Below are 27,762 nucleotides of genomic sequence, written 5' to 3'. Positions count from 1 at the left end.
GTTCTCGAAACAAACATAAAATCAAACACATACTCACCAATAATGTGACAGTTTCTGCTTATTCGCCTTCAATAATTTCATTCTCCTGTGAATGATAATGATCGTTAACAAAAAAATGTTCCAAACACAAAAGTTTCCTCTTGAAGAATCTTTAGCAAGTCGGGAGCAAATCTTGGGTGTTGTGATCTTGCTCCAGTCGGCATTCCAACTTATCCCAAAGATGTTCGACGGGATTAAGATTGGCAGACCAATTCAGTTCTTCAACTGCCATGTCATCAAACCATTCCTGTACAGTTGCCGCTTTATATACTGGAGCATTATTATGTTGAAACAGAAATGGGCCCTCTTCCAACTGTTGCTGTGATGTGAGAAGTGCAGAATTATCTAGAATTGTTTGATATCCAGCAGCCTTTAGCTTTCCCTGTACAGAAAGTAGAGGGCCTAGTCCATACCATGAAAAACAGCCCCATACCATAACACCACCTCCACCAAACTTCACAGTTGGTAATACACACTCAAAAAGGTGGCGTTCACTTGGCATCCTCCATACTCAGACCCATCTGTCAGATTGCCAGACGGTAAAGTCTGATTTGTCACTCCATAGAACTTACCTCCATTGCTCAGAAGCCTAATGGCGCCGTTGTTATACCATTTTAACTGATGGCTGGCATTGATCTTTGTGACATGGTTTATGTGCAGCTATCCGGCCGTAGAAACCTAATTTGTGGAGCTCTTGACAAACAGTTCTGGTACTGGCAGTATTTCCTAACTCCCTTTGGAAGTCGGTGTGGAGTCTTCCAACTGATGACATATGGTCATGTTGCACTACCCTCTTCAGCACTCAATATTCCCTGTCTGTCATTTTATGTGGTCTGTCTGTTTTTTATTTTGCTGCTGTTACTCCTTGAACTCACAACCCTTAGGTCTAGAGGAGAGCACTTTACCCCTAGAACATTGGAGGCGATGATGATGTTGATAACAACATATATTCAAAGATCAACCAATTCCCTGGGAATGTTCATATTGTGCAGAAGTTTGTATTTCTTGATTTGATGTAACAGAATCTACTTCTGCTGCCTTAACCTGATAAGTGATTGATTGAAAATAAAAACCAACTATTTGATATGTTATTCACAAACTTATCTGAACTCTCAAAATGACATTTAAATTTAAAGTAACTTCTCTGTTATGATTTTAGCCAAGACTGTATCAGATTCCATGTAATATTATTATTGTTGTATTGTGTTCAAATTTTAGGCTTAATTTGCTGAAATTAAACATATTAAATCATTTTAATAAAATAAAGAAGATGTAAGTACTGCAAACATATAATTTGATAATACTATGCTATATCATAACATTGAATACCGTATTTCATCGCATAATCGTCATCATTGCACTCTTATTTATAGACAAACTGACCAGAGCTTTAAAATTTCACTGCATAATCGTTGCATGGATATTTCTGTTTATAATGATCAAGAATTATTTAAAAGTAAAGTATCTTTATGCTCAAGGTGGAATGTGCGTGAAACAGTAGCGGCTGCTGACAAAAGTGAATGGAGTGAAGGTGTGGGGTGTCAGCACTAAGCTAATGACAAGCGCTCGGATGTTCGGTAAAATGCCTTTTTTAAACTGAGTGTATTTATTAAAGACCTATTAGAGATAAACACGTTTCCACATATTTGGGGACGATAGGCCCAATTTTTATTTTGCCTTTTTTACCTATTTTGGCTCCTTTGCCTATTTTAAGGTTAAATGCCTTCTTTTTTTTAGCCTTTTTACGTCGTTATTGTACATTTTCTATATTTTTAATGCATTTAAAATAAACCGCACATAAATTATATAAAAAAACAAGAATGGTTGTACAAATTAAAAATATATATTCACCTCACACAAATATTTGCTGAGAATCTTATTCTCCAGCAATACATATGTTTCCAAGAAGTCGTAAACTTTTCTCCCCTACTGATTCCATCTTTTATGTCACTTAACAAAGATGTTTGAACAGTATAACCCTCAGTGCTCAGGTCACTTTGGGGTTTACCAGCGAAAGAAAGGGGATGAGGGAAGTATTAAAAGCAAGTCTCTAGGTTCTGTTACTGTTGTCGCTTGCACGCACAAGTCACGTGTACTTTGAAGTCTCTAATCCCTTCTCACACCTCTCTTTTTGAGACAATACACAGTCGGTTTTTCCCGATCTCTGAAAGAAAGTAGAGACAGTCCTTCTGAAATAAGTTGTTTTAAGTTTGCTCCAATCACTTCAGTAGAAGTAGAAAGATCTTTTTCCACCATGAAAAACGTTCTCTCTGACAGGTGGCTCACTATGACAGTTAACAACTTAAAAAGCATCTTGTTGTGACATGGTAACCAAGGAAAGTGAGTACCGTATGGGATAGTTTATTAAGTATTTGTCTATTTTTTTTGTCTGTTTCCATGAACAATAAATGCCAATTTCACTGCCTATTTTTAGTAATTTTAGTGCCTATATGCCTGCTTATTTTAACCAAAATAAATGCCTAAACATCTGGGCTCTACTAATGACCGTAAATGTCTTCAGTTCAGTACAATTGTTGGTTGTGAGTGGTTGTTTACGAGTGTTCAGATATTTTTTTATAGACCTTGACCAGTCATCTTTCTGCAGTCTGGTCCAGTAGTCAGATGATATCGACTTCAGTGTGTCAGATGTACCAGTGCATGTGATTCAACAATACTGTGAATCTTAATCAATAAAAAAGTGTTTTTTGATTCAATAACAACATAGTAATTTTTATTTTTTAAGATATTATTCACGTTAAGATTCCAGCATCTCACACTAATACTGGTTCCCCTCTTTCCCCTCTCCTTCCTCTTCTGGTACGAATCATGCAATTTGGCCCTGCTTGCTTGCACATACCCTCATTATATGGAAGCTAATCACTGAAAGTTGACGCAACCAATCATTTACCATTTTGATTTATTCTTTACATAATGGTTGCACCATATATTTTTACTCCAAAAAATAATAATAATAAATGCGACAATTATGGCTTGAAATACAGTATATTTTACTGAATTTATTTAATTGAGATACAAAATTATTTTGCAGATTTGTGTTATCCTAAATCGAAGGCGTGAGGAACTTCCCAACCTGTTTCTGGACTACAGTGATAGCATTGAGTGTAGTACAACTGAGACACTACAGAACATCATCCAATTTATTAGTGACCTTTGTAGTTGTGGTTTGACTCTGGAGCAAGGAAATTACATACTGTTTCATGAATCTTTAAAGTTTTTTGAGATGGTAAGCACATAATGTTTTATTTACACAAACATTGTAACCAACTTGCATTACAGGTCTACTCATCTGAGGTTGTCTAGTTGCATTGTTTCCCAACCTTTTTTTTTTTTTTTTTTTTTTTTTGTCATAAAGTACTGCTTCCTGTGTTCCATAGGTGGAGAGAGAACCATTTCCTTGGGGGGCAAAGCAAAACCATAGAATCCCCATATAATGGGGTTATGGGGGACATAATTTACTTCCTACTCTGTTATAGCTTGACCGTGGTACAGTATATCAGAATATGATCATTTAGTAAATGTATTTTCGGAGGCATGTTTTTTACAGTGTTACATCCATATCCGCGATGTTTCAGACCGAGTTGTATAGGGTATAGGGCTTGAACTGTAGGTGTACTACAAATATAATAGGGCATAACTTAAAACAATCTCTATCTTTTTCTCTCTCATACAGAAACACATGCATGCATCAATAAAACTACGTAACAGTGCTAACAGAAACTTTTTTATATGAAGTTTACTTTCTGAAGATATCATATGAAATGTAAACTCTAATTATTTTATTTAATCTTGTCTTCAAGTTTACACATTATACTGGGACCACTTTTCTTTTTTCTGCATTGTTGTGCAGTATGTTATTCATATTTCTCCAAGTGGCGGCCTGAACACTTGCAGACTCCTAACACATGAGTACAGGTTGTTACGAAAGAAACATTACAGTGCTTCCATTCCTCAAATGAGGTACACTAATTCTTATACATTCAGAAATTTAAAATAAATGTTATAGCCCAGACACATGATCTGAATATATTAATTCATCACTTTAAGCACAGAAAATCATAAATAAGAACATAAACGATCTTTTGAATTCAATATTCTCTAACGTTAATATATGTAAAAAAGGGATTGAGACAAGTTTGGGGGGGGGCAGTGCTCCCCCATAACTCCGCCTATACTGTATTCTAATAATTTCAGTTACCACCAATATTTAAAATTATGAAGAATGTCGTGGGGAGGAAAGAAAGTACTGAATTAATGATGAAAAACAATTTAATTATGCTTAAGTATGTTATACATATCATAACTAGAGATGGAACAATTCCTTCATAAACAAGATAACAGTATAATCATGATGCAAGTTAGGATACATGACGTCAATGGGAGGAGTGAGTGTAAGACTCATTTCAGTAACACTACTGAGGTATCTTCTTAAGTGGTCAGTGTGCTAGTTACCTAGTGAAGTTGTGTATCTTACAAGTTTTTATTAAGATGGAACAAGCAACTTCATGTATTTCCAAATTGACTGTGCTTATGAAGGAATTTGGAAGTCAGCATTTCACAGTAAAAGAAGAAACAATACTATGTAAGTTTGTGTAAGATAGAATTTATGGGATTAAAATGTCAATAACTAAAACGCCATTATTATCTCTTTCTTTCATAAGAACAAGAAAAATTTCAACACATATTGGCATACTTATAATACAAGAAGAAACATATTTCATTTTACAGAATCCAAAAGTTTAACGGCTGCTGGTATGAAACGTGGTTTCAACTATGGCTTAAAACTTTACAACAAATTAATTTCTCAGTACCCTGTTTTAGCTAACATACTTACTTACTGGCTTTTAAGGAACCCGGAGGTTCCCGCCATTGGTCCCTATCCTGAGCAAGATTAATCCAGTCTCTATCATCATACCCCACCTCCCTCAAATCCATTTTAATATTATCTTCCTATCTACGTCTCAGCCACCCCAAAGGTCTTTTTCCCTCCGGCTTCCCAACTAACACTCTATATGCATTTCTGGATTTGTCTATACGTGCTACATGCCCTCCCCATCTCAAACGTCTGGATTTAATGTTCCTAATTATGTCAGGTGAAGAATACAATGCGTGCAGTTCTGTGTTGTGTAAGTATCTCCATCTCCTGTAACTTCATCCCTCTTAGTCCAAAATATTTTCCTAAGAACCTTATTCTCAAACACCATTAACCTATGTTCCTCTCTCAAAGTGAGAGTCCAAGTTTCACATCCATAAAGAACAACCGGTAATATAACTGTTTTATAAATTCTAACTTTCAGATTTTTTGACAGACTGGATGATAAAAGCTTCTCAACCAAATAATAACAAGCATTTCCCATATTTATTCTCTGTTTAATTTCCTCCCAAGTATCATTTATATTTGTTACTGTTGCTCCCAGGTATTTGAATTTTTCCACCTCTTCAAAGGATAAATTTCCAATTTTTATATTTCCATTTCGTACAATATTCTCGTCAGGAGACATAATCATATACTTTGTCTTTTCGGGATTTATTTCCAAACCTATCTCTTTACTTGCTTCAAGTAAAATTTCCGTATTTTCCCTATAAGAGTTCGGGGCAGAAGAAGATATCAGATGATAGATGACATTAAGATGTATGGATCATATGCAGAGACAAAGAGGGAGGCAGAAAATAGGAAAGACTGGAGAATGCTAGGTTTGCAGTGAAAGACCTGCCCTTGGACAGAAACACTATAAATGAATTATTATACTTGTGAATATTGGTTGTAAACGTTTTCAATTGTGATTGTTCTTTATGATATAGGCTCTTGTAGCAAAGTTAAAAAGTAAAGGTGATAATGAATCTCCTTGCTTTAGCCACATTGAATTGCAAAAGCATCAGACATAAACTGGGCTACACAGACTCTGCTGTACATTTCACTGAGACCATTTTAATTATTCAAACTAGTTTCTTGGGAATACCAGATAAGAATATTATATAAAATGCCTCTCTTAACCGAGTCATATGCTTTTTTTAAATCTGTGAATAACTGATGTACTCCAATATGTATAATTTGAATATGAAGGGTAAATCACTTTAGACAGTCAGTGGTATGATCAAAATCCCTTTTCTGCTGTACCATAATACTTTCTCTTTATGTTTTGTATGATGATGATGATGATGATGATGATGATGATGATGATGATGATGATAATAATAATAATAATAATAATAATAATAATAATCTATAGTGCGACAGCCTATGAAGTCCGAAGGCCTGCCAGCTAACTGCTAGCAGAGTGAACAGTCATCCAACCATTAGGTTGTAATGCGTGGTCAGCACAGTGAGCCCCCCCTCCCCAGCTATTGTAGCTGGCTTATGAAACCAGATTTTGCTACTTTCTGTATCTCCCCTAACTCATCACCAGACGGTGAATTTTGGGTCCCTGAACATTAGGTTGTACGTCAGTTGCAGGGAGGTCATTGAACTCATTGCTACATTCCCTCCAAAAGCCAATGGACGTGATGTCGTGTTGCTGTGTAGAGACTGAAAATTCGCTATCTAGGTGGGCACGATACTCTGGTTGAAATTTCATGAGAAATTCCTTCTCCCATGACTCAAGCCAGTGCTCATTCCACATTGCTAGTTCAAGGCATGATGTGTTAGACAACACAGTTATAACGTGGGAATTACAGGGGGTTAAAAAAAAAGTATCCAATATTTTAGGAGGTGATAGTATGCATCAAAACAAGAAACAAATGTCTAATAAACATGGGTCCTACAACACATACTTTCTGAGATCTGAACACTTGTTCATAGGAGGTGCTTAATGTGATGTCCATTTATGGCAGTCCATTTTGCTGCCCTACAAGACAGTAGGCTACCAGATAATCATACCGTAGTTGACACCCCTGGCATGGAATACTAATACGTCGCAAGGAATACTGAAAAGGAAAGTTTAGTTGTGGATATGAGCGGGGTTCAGCAGAGATGGTGTTATGAATTTTCGTAATCAGCATGTGTGGACTGATGCAAATCCCCATGCAGTTGTAGAAACAAGGCATCAGCACCGATTCTCAACCAACGTGTGGGTAGGCGTTCTTGGCGATAGATTAAGGGCCATACGTGCTACTACACGGATTAACTGGGGCTCGTTATCAGGATTTTCTAATTAATGTATTGCCTATCTTGCTGGAGTATGTGTCATGTCAGCAAATACTACAGATGTGGTTCATGGATGATGGCACATCACATTTTTTCCACAATGAGCGTGAACACCTGATGCTGACATTTCAGGACCTCTGGATTGACTGGGGAGGCTCCATACCTTGGCCTGCTCATTCCTCAAATCTAAATCCGCTAGACTTTTGGTTATCAAGAACAACCAGGTCAATTTAAAAAAGTGCGTGATTCCTTAACGCCGAAGGGCAGAGGAATGCTTTGCCATGAATGGACTCACATTGAGCACCTCCTATGAACAAGTGTTCAGATCTCAGAAAGTATGTGTTGTAGGACCCATGTTTATTAGATTTTTTTTCTTGTTTTGAAGCATACTAGCACCTCCTAAAATATTGGATACTTTTTTTTCTTAACAACCCTGTATATTTTGCCCTATGTAATTAAGAATATCAACATCAAGGTGCCATTAAGGCCTGTTATGTCTCAGAAGAATTAATACTTCTATCACTGAGTCTTCCCACATTATGATGTTTTTGTGGTCTGTATTGATAGATACTTTTAATTAATTTCGTATTGTCCATTCTTTTAATATGTTGCAAGCAGTTTGTTGATTAATAGAATAAGAGTACCAGTACACTAAGCTCCTCTCTTATAATATGACTAGGACTATGATTTTTCAGGACATATCCAGCATTATATGTCAAGAATTTCATTTCAGATGATTCTAATCTGTCATTTAGAATAAGGATAAGATGTTTTCAACAAGACAGTTGTCATTTAATATTAACATGTTCACTATAAAAGATCATTCTACATCTTTTTAAGCCTTATTAAAAGATAGATTTGCATTTCTCACTACTTTGATTTTCTTGCCAAAATTTTAACTGCCTTATAAATGCTTTGGTATCGCCTTGAAAATGGCAAGGAGGAGGAAATAGCATCTAATGTTATTTTACCTTATATTACTATAACATATGTTTATACCTTTTTTCAATAACATGAGTGTATGTAATTTCCTAGACAAATTCGGAAAAACGAAGTATAAAATTCACAGATTTCCATGCACTATCAAATCTTAAAATATGTATGCATTTATGCACTGTCATATGACAAAAGATGCACAATGAAGTGAAAAAATAATAAAAATATGCAGCATCAGAATTGAGTTCTACATTGTTGTAACTTTTATTGTTGCGACAATAATCATTTTCTTGATAATCCATTTTGAATCTTGAGTACACTACTTTTAACACTTAAATATAATTAATTGATTAACTAGTGGACTTACTCGTGTTAATTATGTAAGATTTGTGCGGCATACAGCTGTTTCAGTGCTTCACACACCATCTAGTGATCTAGTAGGCTGTGAGGATGGTGCATGAAGCACTGAAACAGCTGTAAGCCGCACAAATCTTACATAATTAACACGAGTAAGTCCACTAGTTAATCAATTAATCACTTTAATTGAATGTAAACACTCCCGTCAACAATGGGATTTCCACTCCACACAGTAACACAGTATTCGTTACTGCACTCCACAGACGACAATGACAATTTACTTGAATTATTGAGAACAATGTACTGCTAATCTTAACTAATGTTCACAAAGCACTATTTACAAATCAGAACTGTCAGTTCTCAGTTCACAGTTCGTTTGCCTTGGCTAGTTCTAGCTCAGTCACTCGAGTTCACAGTATCTCGAACCCCAGACCTTCAGAGACAATCCACTGAATTTCGAACTCAGGTCCCCCAACTGCGGTCCACTGCACTCAAACTTGGGACTTCTGGCTCCACAGTTACGGACACAACTCAAGTCGAACTCCGGTCTTGAAGCTGGCTTCACTGCTACACAAGACTGCCTTGCTGTCCAAAACTAGCAACGACTGCAACTAACTAACTCAAGTTCACTCGCGTGTCATATTTGTAACTTAACCATAGTTTCCGGAAAGTACGATGCTGGAAATTTCTATAGATGCCCAGAAGATGGCGCCTCTCAATGTCTCTGGATTTCTCCCCTCACTCGCAGGTGCATTACTTCCCCTTCTATGCCGCGGTTGCTGTCTCTCCACTCCTCTCTACGCCACAGCACATGCCCCAGGAAGCAGATGCAGGCGCAACTTCATTTGCCGCACTGAGCCATCACCGACCTTGCCCTCCTTCTGCCGGTCGCGAGATCGTATCCTGGCTGTCACATTATGTTACATTTTTCTTTTATTTTGAAACAACCTACTAAAACTAATTTCTCAAAATTTTCTTTACTTAAGATCATGTGTTTATGTAAAGTATGTTTTTGAACACAAAAAATGATCTTTCTAATTCACAAGAAGTGACAGGTGCATACTTTAAGGAAAGAAATTTGGGACAAAGTGAGATCGAATTGTAAGTCTTCTGCATTTCCACATGACCATGACCTCATGCGGAATCGAACCCTTGACCTTCTGACTTTGCAGTGTTACACCTTAACTGCGACGCTGTTGCACGCCCCAAAATACACAAGTACTTACATCTTTATTACAACAATCACAATAAACTACATCACCGTCCTTCTTTAGAAATTCCTTTCCCTCAATCATTTTGACACAAGATCTCTTCCTGCAGTTCTAAAAGGAACTATAACAACACTTCACAATTTAACACAAGTACAGTGAAACCTCTCATTTACGGACATCGAAGGTAAGTAACAATCTGTCCGCATCTGGGAGGTGTCCTTTATTGGGAGGGAGGCTCCCCAATCTAACAGTAAATTTATAATATGCATTATGTATCCCTTCATGCTTTAAATGAAATGTATTACTGTAGTTTAATTCTAAATACAGTCTACTGTACTACAGTAAATTCTTTGCAACTTTGAACTACAGTAGATAAGACCGAAAAAGGAAAATACAGTACTGTGCCATGCAATTTTATTCTAGGTCTACACTTATGCAGTACTGTAATTTACAGTTTTCAACTTAACCTTTACATTCAGGTGCCATGTGTCTCGAAACAGAACAACTGATTGAAGTGAAGAGAATAATCCCACCAACCCTATCATGTGTCGAATACAATTTCACGATCGCGAAAATCTTGGACCCATCAGACAGGTTAAATTTTATGACTTTCTTGTTAAGGAATTTCTGTACAATTCTCAAAACTAAATTTTCTATTTTTGTAACACATTAGGACTTGAAATCCAAGTTCTGTCCACAGTCAGAAGGTAAAGCAAGTTTTAGGACTGTGAAACAGCTGTCCGTGTCTTTGTCCGTAAACGAGAGTTAAATTTATCATTATTTCTATATTATTTCAGTTGGGACATAAAAATCTGCCCGTATATGAGGAGTGTCCGTAAGGAGAGGTTTCACTGTATACTAAATTTCAATTTGCAAGCATTCTGTTTCTGACTTTTTTTCTTTCAGTATTTTGATCTCCGACTTGTAACAAGTGAGAGTTGGGGGTTGGAAATTCCATTGTAACAAAGGGAGAATTTAGTGAAAAGTCCTTAGGTGGAATGCCACAAAAACTTATTATGGGTAGCTTCCTTTTATTTGTGTTTTTCAGTAGACAAATAACTTGGAAAATACCAGGTTGTACAAAGCAACATTCATAAAAGCCACCATTATGCAAGTTAACATAATATATGTACTAAATCCAGAAAAAAGGATATAATGTGCTATATAAAAGCCTAAATATGTGCTTTTAAGTCTAAAATCTTCAAAATATGCATTATGCATGAATTTACTCCCGAAAAAGACCAAAACATGCAAACATGCACGGAAAAAGTGTGGTTATTTGGAATTTGATAAGTTAGAAAACGAATATTTGCAAAGTTTGAGAAGTGTAACAAGCTTATAAAAAAAAACATGCATTTGCATGGAAATCTGGGCTGTACTCATTACGCAATAATTGCTTTGCTACAAATTAATGTAAAATAATAATAATTTTATTGTTAGATTTATATTATGTTGTTTGTTGCATCCAATTCAATTTTCATTTTTTTATGCATTGTATTGCAGATATCATTCTTAGAAGAGAAATATAAGTTGCCAATGTGGTCTATGATGCCTCCAGCTGTAGTGTATAATGGTCTGTTTAGTACTAATGCTGTCTTTATGTCAAGAGTGTGCAAGTTACTATACAGATATTTGAATGTGACATATGTAGCACTTCGGAAAATGGGCCTCAGGAAAAAATTCTCACAGGAAGTGCATCGTCTAGATTTATATATTACAGATTTCATCAACTGCTTACAGAAAAGCAAAGTAAGTACTTTCATTTAATGAAGAAGTGAAGTGATTATTTCTAATAGTGCTTTTCTTCTGGCAAAATGCACCAAGACAACATTCTGGCATCTTTTTGTTATGTTTTTTCATTAAATGTGTTAATAATTATGTTTTAAACAATTATTTTTGTTCACACCTGTGGAGTAACAGTTAGTGCGTCTGGCCGCAGAAACAGGTGGCCTGGGTTCGAATCCCGGTCAGGACAAGTTATCTGGTTGAGTTTTTTTCCGGGGTTTTCCCTCAACCCAATATGAGCAAATGCTGGGTAACTTTCGGTGCTGGAGCCTGGACTCATTTCACCAGCATTATCACCTTAATTTCATTCAGATGCTAAATAACATGAGATATTGATACAGCGTCATAAAATAACCCAATAAAAAATAAACAAATAAAAATAATTATTCTTTGAGATCTGCTTTGGCCTTGAAAGTCTCAGAGTTGGACAAAAAGGAGGTGGAAAACGACAAAATTCCGTGCACTGAACAGTAATCATCTCCCCAGTCCCTTTAATATGTTCTACATAGAGTTCCATTACCTTTTTCTCCGGAAGAAAAGCACTGCTTCTAATGATACTTGTTTTCGAAAACAAAGAAAACGTGTTGTTTCTAATCCATAGGTCTTTGAAGGATTGGTTTTTAATTCATCATTTTGCCTCTAAATATAGATTACTGTATGCATTCTTGTTGTTATTCACTATTTATATGCTCTTTTAATCCACAGTGCACTTACCATTACAATGACTGCATCTTGATGATCCGAAAATTCTTATTTAATCCAGATTGTCATATCGTCCCTCCTCTGGCAAACTAACGAAAGTGAAAAATTAGCGACCCTGTACTTAAGGTTTATATTATACTATTAAATAGTACAATATAGACCTTAAGTGCAGGGTCGCTTATTTGTCACTTTCGCTAGTTTGCCAGAGGAGGGACGATATTAACCCCATATGCAATTAGTAAAACTTCATTTATACTAGTGTTGTGGGATTTAATCAATTAATCGATCAATTTCTGTTGTAAGATTAATCGATCAAAATATTTAATCAAATAATCAAGTCAATTAAAATTAATCAGTTGTAGTTGATATTAATTATTATTTTGTTAATACAGACTCATACAAAAAATTCCGACAATATTTCTCTCTCTGAAATTGCTTACTTAAAAGTACAATAGTACTGTTATTTTCTAACTGTAAACCAGGTAGAATAGGGAAAATCATTGCACAAACACTTCAGAAAGAGATGGAAATATGAGGACAGTGACCTATTCTACCTCTATCGGAAGTTGAAACACAATGCGGAAGCCTTATTAAGTTTCATGGTTTTCCAAGAAAACTTCCACCTTGTTGTCAGCTCATCTTCCTAGCATATGAAATGCATACTTTTCTGGGATTCGTCCTCATTCTTTATAAAATAGCCATGTGTACACTGTGTGCAAGTGAGAGCATAACTACCTTCTTCTCTTTTTAAAATCTGGTAATTCGATTACAATAGGGGCCAGTCTTCTGTTTTGACTGCTGTACTTTTGCTGTTGCAGTTTCTGTACTGAATTTGTGTGTGAAGGTTGTGTGTTTAGTTTGAAAAGGAAAAAAATCAGTTTTTTGTAGTTTGTATAAAGTGTAAACCTCTATTATGTCATATGAGAATTTGAGAGGTAAACTCGGTGAAAGGTTTGGATTGAAATTGAATGATCGTGAAGAAGTGCTTGACAGAAAAAGTTTTTTCGTGTTTAGTAATGCAGGAAACATTGTTATTAAACATGGAGCGACACTTAATTTGGGGCATGTGAATGCACTCACATGTTTAAAATCATGGATGAAGCAGTATTAACTAGGTGAGTCTTCATACTTTTTGTTATTTATGTTTGTCTCTAAAATTCCCGGAGAAACTGACGCAATAAATCATAAGCCTCATAATAAATATGTTAGTAAGTAATTAAAATAGTTGTTTTGTAATACAATAAAACCTCCCTAAAACAAAACGCAATCGTTCCAGAATTTTTTTTCCGTTTTCACAGGTTTTCGTTTTACAAAGGGTTGAGTTTTGGCAAAACTAAGAATAGACTACTGCAATATGCTCACTGTAGGAAGAACACAGTGAAGAAATAGTTTGAAATAAAAGTTACTACATTACATGCAAAGTGAATTTTATTTTCATAATTATTAACTTACGTAATTGCGGCCTCTCGCCCCCCTTCTCTCTGCGCCCTAGTTTCTTGACCCCCCACATTTCTTTTAAAGCGCATTGGCGTGACTTTTTTTTTTTTTTAATGGAATTTTGTAGGATTTCCTTCGTGTCCTGCATCAATTCAGAGTGTAAATTGCGCCCTGATCCACCGGTTGTGTAACTGTTCTGTTTGGCGGAAAATAGGTTAACTTTACGTTAGACAAATCAATCCTTGGATGGCAGGTAGCATTGTCTAAAAACAGTATGACATTACGACCTTGACGTTTCATTGCTCCATTAAAATTATGAAGCCACTCTTCCATGATAGAACTGGTCATCTAGACTGTTTTTATTAAGTCGCACAGTTTTACTTTATTTGCACTGTTATACAACACTGTATTGTCATATTAATACAAAACTCAGAATAAATAAACAGAAATGTGAAACTAAATTGACACTACACTACAATTATTCACAGTTTTATTCTACTCGCACGTCCTTTATCACTGTATTGGCTTATTAGCACAAAACTGAGAATAAATGAACGAAAATGCAAGAAGGTTCGAAGAAGTAATGGTACAAGAGATCAGTAACCTGCCCGGGACCTTGATAATAACCTAGATCATATATGTAACAGATATGTCGGGCTTATAGGCTTTGAGGTTAACAACTTTTGTCATGTTTACTATGCTGCCATCTAGTTTTTACATAAGGAGTCACGTCATAATTCTCATTTGAATTGCATTAGCGACTGTGCTGCCATCTCGTGTTCGTTTATGGTGGACAGGTGGCGATCCTGGCAGTTGTTCTCTTCAAAATGTTGCCGATTTTAACGTAGCGAGGAGTTACCTGTTACATATATGATCTAAGATATGAAGCACAGTGGAAAGAGATAGTGCTGATTTTATGCCTTCAAACATTTTTTTGCTAACTTATCTGCAGTGATGGTTCCTCCCTCCCTCCCTCCCTCCCTCTCTCCCCCCACCAGTTTAAAAATATTGAAACTGTATGACTTCATAATATAGGAAGACTGTTATAATAAGATCAAATCTGCAAAGTCATACAATATGCAAAAATGTATCCTTAAAACTCTATTACAATTTTAAATGTATTGTTATCATTACTTACTTACTTACTGGCTTTTAAGGAACCCGGAGGTTCATTGCCGCCCTCACATAAGCCCGCCATTGATCCCTATCCTGAGATAGATTAATCCATGCTCTATCATCATATCCCACTCCCCTCAAATCCATTTTAATATTATCTTCCCATTTGCGTCTCGGCTTCCCTAAAGGTCTTTTTCCCTCCGGCCTCCCAACTAACACTCTATATTTCTGGATTCGCCCATACGTACTACATGTCCTGCCCATCTCAAATGTCTGGATTTAATGTTCGTAATTATGTCAGGTGAAGAATACAATGCGTGCAGATCTGTGTTGTGCAACTTTCTCCATTCTCCTGTAACTTCATCCCTCTTAGCCACAAATATTTTCCTAAGAACCTTATTCTCAAACACCCTTAACCTATGTTCCTCTCTCAAAGTGAGAGTCCAAGTTTCACATCCATAAAGAACAACCGGTAATATAACTGTTTTATAAATTCTAACTTTCAGATTTTTTGACAGCAGACTGGATGATAAAAGCTTCTCAACCGAATAATAACATGCATTTCCCATATTTATTCTGTTTAATTTCCTCCCGAGTATTATTTATATTTGTTACTGTTGCTCCAAGATATTTGAATTTTTCCACCTCTTCAAAGGATAAATTTCCAATTTTTATATTTCCATTTCGTACAATATTCTCGTCAGGAGACATAATCATATACTTTGTCTTTTCGGGATTTACTTCCAAATCTATCTCTTTACTTGCTTCCAGTAAAATTCCCGTGTTTTCCCTAATCGTTTGTGGATTTTCTCCTAACATATTCACGTCATCTGCATAGACAAACAGCTGATGTAACCCGTTCAATTCCAAACCCTCTCTGTTATCTTGGACTTTCCTAATGGCATACTCTAGAGCAAAGTTAAAAAGTAAAGGTGATATTGTTATCATTACAGTGTTTTGAAAAGAAAGAAGATGGATACATTTTTGAAGATATGCCTGACAAACATATCGAAGATCTTTCCTTGTATACTACAGCAAACAGAGCTCTAGAATTGAAAAACCATTTTGCATTGCTTCCATATATGAGCTGTGTTGGCAGTGATCCTGTTCTTCATTATGAAGCCTTCGATGAAGAAGTAAGTTGATTACTCTTAAGTTTTTAAAAGTAGACATTTTGTAGCTGTTATCGTAATGCTCTGAATGCATCACAATATTCTCGAGTATTCTGAGAAACTGCCTCTTCCACCAAGATGCCCAAAATGTGACTTGGTAGTCTGTCCTGGATAGTAGAATATTATTTGTATTTTTTTAAGATCAGAATATTCTGTGCCGAAAATTTTCTAAATACTCGTTTTCAACATCTTTATGCTAAAAAAAGTGATTCTTAGCATGTCGTATGTTTGTATACAGTGATTTCTCCTAAACTATTGGATGAATTTTGTACATATTATATTTATGAGTCCATTCAGTCAAGAGTGATGTACAGTAGTGGCAAAAAAAAACCGGACTGACAGAATAATCAAAGTCCCCGAAATGTGCCACTGCGCATGCCACGCCCGCATTCACAAGATAGCAAGTAACCTATTGAAATTGTTGTAGTTTCGACTGCTGATGTAGCCCATTTCGAAAGCCATTAGAAAATAAGCTGGTAAAATTCATGTTCTAGGAATAATAAATTAATTAAGTAGTAAAATATCGCTGCAATCGAAAAGTGTTGGGAATAAATTTGAATAAGGAACAAAAAAAAAGTTTCCTTCCCAGGCAGGATTCGAACCACGAATGTCTTAGTTACCAGTCTATCGTGCTGTCACTGTGAACACAGTTCTGATATCAGCTACAAGAGTCGGTCCAGTTTTTTTTGCCACTACTGTACATGAAATATACTGTATATTTCCGCAGATAAGACGAGGTATATTGAATTAATTTAATGGAGGGGGGCACTATGGCCCAGCACTGCGACCTGTTAAGATCTATTGCACTGACCCTCTGGTGACGCATTCCCAAACCCACACTGGCTGACCACACTAAGGTTATCATGTGCCCAGGTTTCGAGCAGGCCACCCCATTCGTCCCTAGGCCAGCACCCTCCATGTGTCGCCAGCCAGTGTACTGGGAATGCTACCGAATGATAACGAAATGGAGAAATGGTGACGGAATTATGTAAATGCCTAATTTGGGGAAAAACGGGAGAACCCCGGGAAAAACCCCAACTGCGACCTTGTCCGCCACAAGTGTCACTATGGATTTTTTCAGTGAAAAAATCCTAGATATGCCCGAGAATCAAACCCGGATTGCCTCGTGGCAGTCAGAAGGTCTGACCAACCACTGCAAAGGTAAGACGAAGTATAAATTTTGAGCACAATATTATGGTTTTAGCTTACATCTATCCTTCAAGACAACCCCCAAACTATCAACCATTATGGGAAAAAGTCGAAACGGTGATCAAATTCTTCAAAAAGTGCGAAATTTCTAACACTATGGGTGGCTCAGAGAACAATTTGTTATTGAATACTGATGAAGTAGAAACAACTCACCACATTCACTCTTTGCCTCAGACGACGAATGTGATGATTTCATAGGATTTTAAATATACAATGAAGTAATTTGTTATATTTTATAATGTAGTGTAGAATTTTAAGTTTTTTGCCATACAAGATTAAAGACTACCCCTGGTTTTGTGAGTATTTTTTTATGATTCAACTGTGGTCTTATCTGCGGAAATGCACGGTAATTATTTTGGTCTAATATTAATAGGTTTTGATTTAAAATCAATAACATAAAATACAGTAGAACTCCAATTATCCAGACTAATAGGAGATGATCCAGCTTTGCAGAATCCGGATAATTGGGCTGAAAATGAAAATAGTCTAGGTACGACAATAGCAGGCCACTGGATGTTTTAAAAGTGCAAAATGACTATAGGTCTACAGCAGCGGTGACATCGTGTAATCACAGACATTCAAAAGGGTACGAGGAGTTCCCTGTACATTGTTGTGTTTTTCATACACGTATTAAAGGCAAGCAGTGGCGGTATCATGTCGCTCTACAAACTCTGTCTCTACAAGAAGTAAGAGGTGGTTTCGTAAAGAGTGACAAGAACTTTTTTTTGTTCTGTCGGACAAAATGCAATATGTTTCCTTTGCTCAATGGCTCAATTAGAAGTGTATAGAAACATTAATTGCCACACTGAATAATGTATTATTATTATTATTATTATTATTATTATTATTATTATTATTATTATTATTATTATTCACCACTAAGTGTGTTTCTAGAATTCTTCTGTACGTGCATGAATATATTTTTAGATCTTCTCCCTAAAAGAATACTTACTTGCTGGCTTTTAAGGAACCCGGAGGTTCATTGCCACCCTCACATAAGCCCGCCATTGGTCCCTATCCTGAGCAAGATTAATCCAGTCTCTATCATCATATCCCACCTCCCTCAAATCCATTTTAATATTATCTTCCCATCTACGCCTCAGCCTCCCTAAAGGTCTTTTTCCCTCCGGCCTCCCAACTAACACTCTATATGCATTTCTGGATTCGCCCATACGTGCTACATGCCCTGCCCATCTCAAACGTCTGCATTTAATGTTCCTAATTATGTCAGGTGAAGAATACAATGCGTGTAGTTCTATGTTGTGTAACTTTCTCCATTCTCCTGTAACTTCATCCCTCTTAGCCCCAAATATTTTCCTAAGCACCTTATTCTCAAACACCCTTAACCTATGTTCCTCTCTCAAAGTGCGAGTCCAAGTTTCACAACCATACAGAACAACCGGTAATATAACTGTTTTATAAATTCTAACTTTCAGATTTTTCAACAGCAGACTGGATGATAAAAGTTTACTTGTAACATTCCAAGTACCAAATCTCAAAACCTTATTCCTTTGCTGTGGTCGTGCCAGAGAATCAGTCCCATTCCGAGGCTTATTTGAAGGATTCGTAACAAGCTGTTTTTTTACAGTGATGGGTTGTTAGCCCTTCGCCCAACCCCCAAGCTGGAGGACCACTCCTCATCGGCTGTCTGCGACTGCTTATTCAATATATTCACAGCTACCCTCCATATCTGGAGGCCGTCTCCTCAATCCGCAACCTGAGGATGCACCATGCCGTGGTGATAGGGACCCTAAAAGAATAAAATTATTATGTTTTATCTCAATTTTAATCTTCTTAATCTTTAGATGAGGGTAACTATTTATTAGTTATTCATTTAATAATAATATTGTAGAAAAACTGATTCAATATTATGTGCCAACGAACTGTTAAACGCCAGGAATTGACATGTCTTAAATCATAGCCAGGAAGAGAAAGATGAGATAAATAAGTGTAAGGAAGTCAGCTACCTAATGGAGTTTGAAATATCAGAACAGAATTTCTCAAAAGAGTAATGATTAAAATAGCTTAAATAACTTGCCCATAAGAAGTTTTTAATTGAAAAACTAAGAATTTCTCGATCAAGTATTTGGAGAAGAATTTAGAAAATTCCTGATTATATTCGAGAGGAAGGTTAAAAAAAGAAGCAAGAAAAATCATATATTATTCACTGGCTCTTGATGACAGCAGTGACATTACTGATACAGCAAAGCTTGAGATTTTTATCCGCGGGATTGATCGAGATGTTAGTACAGGAACCACCACTGGTTGTAGTTTTCATGCCAAGTACCTTTCCATCGTCTCCTTACTTCATAGGCTGTCTGTCGCATGTAATCACTGCAGCTCGAGTTCTGGTCACCGTTGGTCTACAGTTTATAATGAACAAAGTTACACATATTCAAACAAGATAGTATTTTAAATGGATATAATGAAAATTAGAAGAACTCTTCATATTCCATACAGAACAACTTTACTTATGTAAAAAAACGGAAACATGTGCAACTTTCTTGGAGGCCTATACTCTTTTGTGTGCAGCAAGGTCTTGCAGTTGCTTGACGGTAAGAAGCTGTGCAGGTCGTTCCATTCACTTCAAGGCAGTTTCAAAACAGGTGAAAGCTTCACTCCTGTTTCAGGTTCATCTTCAATCATGCTATTGTCATCATTGTCCACGTTTTGAGACTCATCCCGTTCCATTACACTTTGGGGACAATTTCGTCATCACTTAGGAATTGAAATTCTTGGTCCGTTGAGTCACACTGTAACCACTCATTTACGTCGCCTGCATCACACTCATTGTACCCAGGAACTTTTACAGTAATGTCATGAATGTCTTCAGCTGGCAATACAGGCATAATGACTGCTTCTTCACACTCATCGACACAATAGACACTATTTCCCACTTGCAACAGTGTTTTTTTAAGTATATTTTTGAAGGAGTTTATTTTAATTTTTTGCGACATATTTTCTAATGAAGTCTAAAATCAGTAGCGGCCGGTGATCCAAATCCTCGGTGAGGCCAGATGCAACTAGTTTAAGTGCCTCCGATAGAAAATGTTTATTTATGATATTAATTATTATTGTTGTTACATTATTAATATCATTATTACTATATTATTATTATTATTATTATTATTATTATTATTATTATTACTAGTAATGAAAAATAATAATTTCACTCACCAAATAAGCTGTTATGCTGTGAGTTTCAGTGATTGTTTCAGTATGATGAAGCAACCCACATTATGTGTTGAAATTCCCCTTTCTTTCTTTTCTTTTTATTTTTTTCCTTTGACAGCAACAAACAAGGCCAACAGAGAAGTTTATTTTGCACCACATTACCACTTAACCATTTATGTTGCCCATACCAGGATGCAATAGAAACTCGTGTTTTAAGATTATCTGTCAGAAAAATTGTCAGCGATGTCGTAGGTATCTCGATAGACTCTCTCTTTATTTGAAACTTTCTTTCTTTCAGTATTATTTCTTCTCGAAAAAGGACACTCTAACAATTAATTAACTATACCAGCATTATTTCTGGCATTTGTTTCTGTTTATATTTTCCCGAAATACATAACAACATTGGCCCAGATTCACTACATGAAGTAGAATAGTACAACACCCTTGCTTAAGTCATGAACTAAGACATGAGGAGAGAATAGTGTGGGTCTCTGCCTGCCAAAGAGCTGGAATGTTTGTTATTTATGGCCTATTTAGGAAGACAAGTCACCCTATTCCCACCCCACTCTACCCTTGAGGTTGGCCCATGGTTGAGAGGAGTGAAACCTGACCAGGCCAGACGAATTGTGCCTCAGTTACAACGTTTAAAGCGCAACATCATTAACCCGCGAAGACAAACGAAAATCCAGAAGCAGACCCGGCATGAGCGATCCTGGCCTCATGAACAAATTTTACTGCAAAACAGGTCTATATACATCACAAGCCAGACCCGGCACGAGCGATTCTGGCCTCAGGAACAAATTTTACTGCAAAACAGGTCTATCTACATCACAAAGTTTTCAAATGCTTCTACAGTGATATATGCTTCATTCAAATAACTAATACATTACATAAAAACAAAATTTGATTTCAATTAAGCCAAGTGACTGAGGCCCGGCCTCACTTGCCTCAGTCAATCAGCCGTCACTGTCTAAAATGCTCTTCCCACCAAAAACCACACGATTTGTTCAACCTTTGGACATCTATTTCTTCCGACAGTAGAGGAGACGCAAGAAGAGCTTGCTACGGAAAGCTGCGCGAACTTTCGGAAATGTTTGGGTGCACTCGACCTCGCTTCGATTCGATTGGATTGGCAAACTGTCGACAGTTCTTAATCGTCTGCTGGCTTGATGTTTTGAGTGAGATTTATCACAGCGCATGTAACGTAACCTAAATCTTGTTGCAGAGTAACTAATAACATTGTTGAAAATGCAGAGGCACGAATGTTTTACATATAAAATCAATTAATGAAATGACAAAGAAGTTATAAGAAATATGTAATTGTTGAAAATACAGAAGCACGAATTTTTTTACATATAAAATCACTGAATAAAATGGCATAGCTGTTATGAGAAATATGTAATCGTGTAATAATTGATATGCGACGTAATAAAACACTAATACTGTGTGATTTTATTAAAATGTTCCGATAACTAGGGTACTATGGTCAGTTTATTTTAATCTGTATATACTCCTTATGTTACGAGTGGAGCCTGTTTCGTTTTTCATAAATTTATAAACTTTATAAATAGCCTAATTCCCTAGTTTGACTGTGTAACGTTTTATTAGCATTTCCTAATTTAGAGCGAAATGGGGGGCATTGTTAAGTACATAGAATGTTATACAGAACTCTGTTATTTAAGAAACACACTTTGAACTATATAAAACTCCTGATATCAGGGATAAAATGCAGAATATGTAACGCACACGCTGGCTTCTACCCGCTCTCCACAATACACTCCACGATACGAACAGCTCAAGACCACGCTTTCGAATGCGCCCTGTAATCGGCATTAGGTGATTCATAGCAGCCCTGTAACGAGCACGGCGGCACGAGGACCGAATTTCGTTCTCTGCGCATCAGTCAAATGGGCAAGCTTTCTTTGCGCTTCCTCTACAAGCTAGTCGTTCGACGACTGGAGGACTGTTTTAGGTATAAATGTAGTATGAAACATTCAGATACTAATCTTCACGATAGAGTTTTTATATTAAAGTTACATTCAATTGTTTACCATCAGTTCTGCTCTTCCTTCTACAAGACATGTTAATATATGTTTGGCAAAAATGTGGATACAATGCAGAAAGAAAAATAAACGCCTTCAAAAATTTACTTCAAACACTGTTGCTTGTAGAAAATATCATCTGTTCTTTCCATGAGTGTGAAGAAGCAGCCATTATAAGATGCCTGAATATTTCTTGATGAACCTGCATTATCATGTGTGAACATAACAGATGAGTTTACTGTAAATATTATCCATTTCGTCTTAAATGCTAATATGAACATATTCCATTGTTAGATTTCTAACAGGGATGGAAGAAAGTAGTTTTCTTGCCTCTAGTGCTCTCTGCAAGTAGGTTATGAGCAAGCTGCGCGCAAGAACGACATACAACCCAGATTTTTTAAATTGATGTATTTTCACAAATATGCAATTCCGAAATGAGACACCTTCACCAACGTTTTCAGGAACATTAAATCAGTCTACAGCACCGTTTCTCAAACTATGGTCTGCGGACCACTTGTGGTCCTCGAGGTCTGCCCTTGTGGTCCTTCAAAAAAGACAGAAGAAAAAATAAAATTCAAACGAATTGCGTATTACTTTACAGCTGAAAATCTCAGAGATTGGAAATTACACATGGCAATCGCTTTCACTTTTCTCCCAGTACTGACATTTTATGAAATTTATTACCCTACCCATCTATCGACTTCCCACTCTACTCTCAGCAACAAAAGAGGGATTTAAAGCACTATGAATGGGTGTTTTTCGCCATCTTTTCCCTGCACTTCTGGTGCAGCACCTGTAACTCAGCCAGGAACCACCCAAATTCATTACAGAGGACCAAAGTACCGAACCTATTCATGTATTTATGACTAAATCTTTCTTAAGTGGTACACACTAGTAGTTGTCTATGTCTCTGTTAAATAGTGCCCATTATACATAATGAAAAACTGGCTTCGATCCGGATCTTTGAAAGGAAAGGAACGTGATGATACACTTCATTTAGGCTCTGCTAAATAATAGTTCAGAAGCTGTGTGTGAAGATATTAATATCAATGATTCTAGTGCCATTAAAGAAATATCTAGTCATTCAAATATAGGTCCAGAACAACTGTGTAAGAATCGACAGGCTCATTCATCTCATTAATGTGATTACCATTATTTATTTTTTTTTAGTTAATAACTTAAAGATTATCCAAACTCTAATAGCCTTGAATTATTAAAAAAAAAATAAAATAAAATAAATTTTCATCTATTAACATTAACTTAATTTGCTAATACTAATACACAATTAATTGAATTGAATTAAATTAATTTTAATTAATTAATTCTAATTTAAAATATAAGTATACTGGTATTGAAATATGCTACAAAAATTATAAATTTACTTTCGAAGGGGACAAGAGTAAGGTGGTCCGCGGAACTGTTCTGACTTAAAAAAGTGGTCCCCACTTCAAAAAAGTTTGAGAAACGCTGCTCTATAGTAACACTTTCAGCCAAATCCATTGTGTCCTATCGAAAACCCTCCCTTGTCAGATCTAACAGATGGCAGCAAAAACCAAAACTTGAAAAATGTTGACTTAACATGTTCTTTCTGTGAACCATTCATTTACATTACACTAGCTGTTCTCGGTGGTCTAGTGGTTAACATACAACAATATCGGTAATTCAGTACACCACAAAGTATTAATGTAAAATATTACTAAATATAAGCAGTTAAAACATAATTTACTCACCACCACCACTATAATTATTCTTTCCATTTTCCTTTTTTGTTGTAATGAAATATTTTGATCATATCATCATCATCATCATCATCATATCAGAAGAATATTGAACTGAATTAATGCTTCAGTCTGTCTTAATTGTACCATTAGATGCCATCCACTTGCTTAAATTAACTTTAATTTATTTGCTAATAATTGTTCCATAATAAACATAACTATGATCTGTTGAATATAGCATTACACTTATTAATGTGTGTTTTTGTTTTCAGGATGTGATGCTACTCATCCATACTTTCTTCCCAGATATCATTCAGTTGATAACTTGCGAACATTTGTAGAGAAACTGGGTTCATTGTAAATATGCAAAGAAGAGAAGCTTACTTTTAAAACTTAATATCTTCATTTTGATAAATTTTTATAGCAGAAACAAAAATGAGCATCTTCTGAACTAGTATCAGTATTTTTAAGAACAAAAAACAAAACTATAGATTTTCTATGTCAGATTAAATATGGTAACTTCAAAAATAAATTTATTAAGTTTTGAAAGTAAATGCATATAAACTTTTGACCGAATCAATTACTTAGATTTCAGAAAAAGATAGCACTCAGTGTAATGTGATAGAAAAATGGCATTTGTTATAGTCATATCATAATTATATGAAAATTAAATATTTTGTAAGGTTTTTGTACTTCAGTACTCTCAATATAATAAAAATGGCACTTATACATAACATAAGTGAAAATTAAATATTTTGTACAATTTTTGTACTTCAGTACTCGGTATATAACAGACAAATGGCACTTATTACATATCATAAATGACAATTGAATATATTGCACAATTTTTGTACTTCAGTACTCTCAGTATAATGTGACAGAAAAATGAGACTTGTTACATATCAGTGGTGTCCAGTCCAAATGGAGTAAGCCACAATTATGAATTTTACAGGTGAGGGAAAAATATTATCAATTTGAAAGTAAAGGTTTTAATGTTAACTTTATTTTACGAGGTGTGTTCTTAAAGTAAGTTCCGTTTTCAATTATAGCCGTCACATCGCTGCAATCGTTATTTTGCGCAGCATGTTTTCTTCTTCAGTCCTCAGGCAAGCTGTGCATGCAGTTTCAGAGCTTCAGTCCATGTGTGTGGTTAGTTGTGATCAGTTGAAATGTTTAAAGTGATCGAGCACCCCGCCAACTGTGAGATGTGGTCTGTTATCCATTTCTTGAATGCGGGAAACATCAAACCAGCTGACATTCATCGTCAACTTTGTGAGGTGTATGGTGATGATGCCATTAGTGATGGAATGGTCAGGAGATGGGTTAGGAAGTTCAACGAGGGCTGCGTCTCTGTGCATGACGAGCAGCATACCAGTCGGCCATTTTTTGATCAAAGACGATTTGGTGTGTGCTGTCGATGAAAAAATTCATGAGGACAGGAGGTTCACAATTTCTTCGCTTTTCTTGAATTTTCCACAAATGTCGTGGAGTGTTCTGTACAAAATTGTGCCAGATTGATTATGATATCGAAAATTGTGCTCACGATGGGTACCCAAGATGCTCACCAAGGAACACAAAACCAAAAGAGCTTCCAGTGCATTCAGCTTTCTCACACGTTACAGTGAGCAAGGCGATGAGTTTCTTGACCATATCGTGACAGGTGACGAGACTTGGGTGTCTCACATGACACCTGAATCGAAGCAGCAGTCCATGGAATGGAGGCACACTGCATCGCCAAGGAAAAAGAAATTCAAACAAACCATGTCAACACGCAAGATCATGTGCACTGTTTCTTGGGACAGAAAAGGAGTCCTACTCATCGAATTCTTGCCTCGGGATGAAACCATTAATAGAGAAACCTATTGTCAGACCTTGAAGAAGCTCCGTCACGCAATTCAGAACAAGAGATGTGGGATGCTGACCAATGGAGTTGTGTTGCTTCGTGACAATGCTCGGCCACACACAGCTCGTGACACCCAAAATCTCATCTCGAAATTTGGCTGGGAACAAACTGACCATCCCCTCTACAGTCCGGATTTGGCTCCGAGTGACTTTCATCTCTTCCTGCACCTCAAGAAGTTCCTCGGTGGTCAACGTTTTGATGGCGACAATGAAGTGAAAACAGCAGTTCGGGAGTGGTTCGCATCGCAGGCGGGCGAATTCTACAATGAGGGGATAGAAAGGCATGTGCCATGACTCGATAAATGCCTCAATAATGGTAGAGATTATGTTGAGAAGTAATTGAAGTGTGGGGAATACAATGCAACAAAAATGGTTTGTAAATATCTTCCCGTTTACTTACTACACCCTTTTGGAACTTACTTTAAGAACACGCCTCGTATATTCTAAATCAGTCTACATACACACACATGGGCAGGTCTTTCACTGCAAACTCATCATTCTCCAATCTTTCCTCTTTTATGCCTTCCCCTTAATCTCCGCATATGATCCACATATCTTAATGTTGTTTATCATCTCATATCTTCTTATGCCCCCTTAATGTCGTCTACCATCTGATGTATTCTTCTGCCTCGAATTCTTCTCCCATTTACTATTTCTTTCGGTGCATCCTTCAGTAGGCAGTTTCTTCTCAGCCAGTGACCCAACCAATTCCTTAGGCATGTCCATGTATATCTTCTTCGTTTATGTTGTTAGAATAATGTATTTCCAACAATAATTGAATTTCTCCGATTTATAAGTTGTGTTGTGCAAGCCCGTGGTCCAGGTAACACAGGGGTTTTCTCCAGGAACTCCGGTTCCCCTGTGACATCCCAACATATCTCCATAATCATTTCATTGCAGGTGTAGCATAGACCAGCCTCCTATGGCGCACCCTGGGTAATGACTGTCGGTAAATTGGTCTACACAACTGACTTCATATGGGTGAATGACGTAAGTCAAGTACCCGCAATTAGTATATAAAAAAAACATATTGTATAAATCATATTTTGTGTGATCTGTAGGGATCCTTTAATAGTCAATAGTGTATTCAATTTTAGGGATCCCAAATGTTTTAAAGAAATCCACTACAAATTCTGCTATTGTCCCTCTTGCTCCTATGAAAAGTCTTGTTACTTTGATCAAGAGGTTTTGTATTTCTCCTTGAAGTAGACAATCGTTGGATCATAAATCGCCCGTTTTTCTTGATCTTCTTTTTCTGGGTGACTAGAGCTGGCCTCAAATCTGATGGTGGGGTCAAAAATATATGTGATGTCCTGTATACGGTTAATGGCAATGATGTCAATCCTACTCCCACCTTCCTCAGCAATACAGGGATTCATAATTGATCCCACTGTGCGTTTCGAAACGAATGAGGAACAGCCAGCAGAAGTAGATAAGGAAAAAAAGAATATCTACAATCCCACCATTCCATATTACCTCCAAAAGTACCAGCTAGAAGAGCTTGAAGTAATCAGACTTCTGGTTGGAGCAAAAGGTAACACTACTCTCTTCATGAAAGATGTGTTTAAGAGGCTTGGAATACCTACATCTTTTATTCCGATTGTAACTTTAGCTGCATTGAAAGGATCAATTGCTCTCCTGAAGCATCACCTATATTCGAAATGAAACCAAGTTCATTAGCATTCTTTACTTTTTTGTAACACTTGCCTCTCTAAAACTAGGTACCCATTCCACGAATCACAAAATGTATTTGCAGCTATGTACTTGTAGGAATTTCGTTGTCAAAACAAAATTAATGGT

The 27,762-nt window shown here is 36.5% G+C and overlaps 1 protein-coding gene across 7 annotated transcripts in view; it reads left to right on the top strand.

Annotated features, from left to right (window-relative positions):
* Nucleotides 1-24,811, top strand: part of LOC138701357 (centromere protein I-like) — a 75,506-nt gene extending 50,695 nt beyond the window's left edge. For all 7 annotated transcript variants that reach the window (XM_069828160.1, XM_069828156.1, XM_069828159.1 and 4 more), the window contains 4 exons: nucleotides 3,089-3,283; nucleotides 11,209-11,454; nucleotides 15,699-15,881; nucleotides 24,333-24,811. In XM_069828160.1, coding sequence (XP_069684261.1) covers nucleotides 3,089-3,283; nucleotides 11,209-11,454; nucleotides 15,699-15,881; nucleotides 24,333-24,401 — 693 coding nt within the window. In that variant the 3' untranslated portion in view covers nucleotides 24,402-24,811. The remainder of the gene's footprint in view (nucleotides 1-3,088; nucleotides 3,284-11,208; nucleotides 11,455-15,698; nucleotides 15,882-24,332) is intronic.
* Nucleotides 24,812-27,762: the final 2,951 nt, after the last annotated feature.

Source organism: Periplaneta americana, chromosome 6 (genome assembly GCF_040183065.1).
Source record: "Periplaneta americana isolate PAMFEO1 chromosome 6, P.americana_PAMFEO1_priV1, whole genome shotgun sequence".
NCBI lineage: Eukaryota > Metazoa > Arthropoda > Insecta > Blattodea > Blattidae > Periplaneta > Periplaneta americana.
This window is presented reverse-complemented; position numbering and strand designations above follow the sequence as displayed.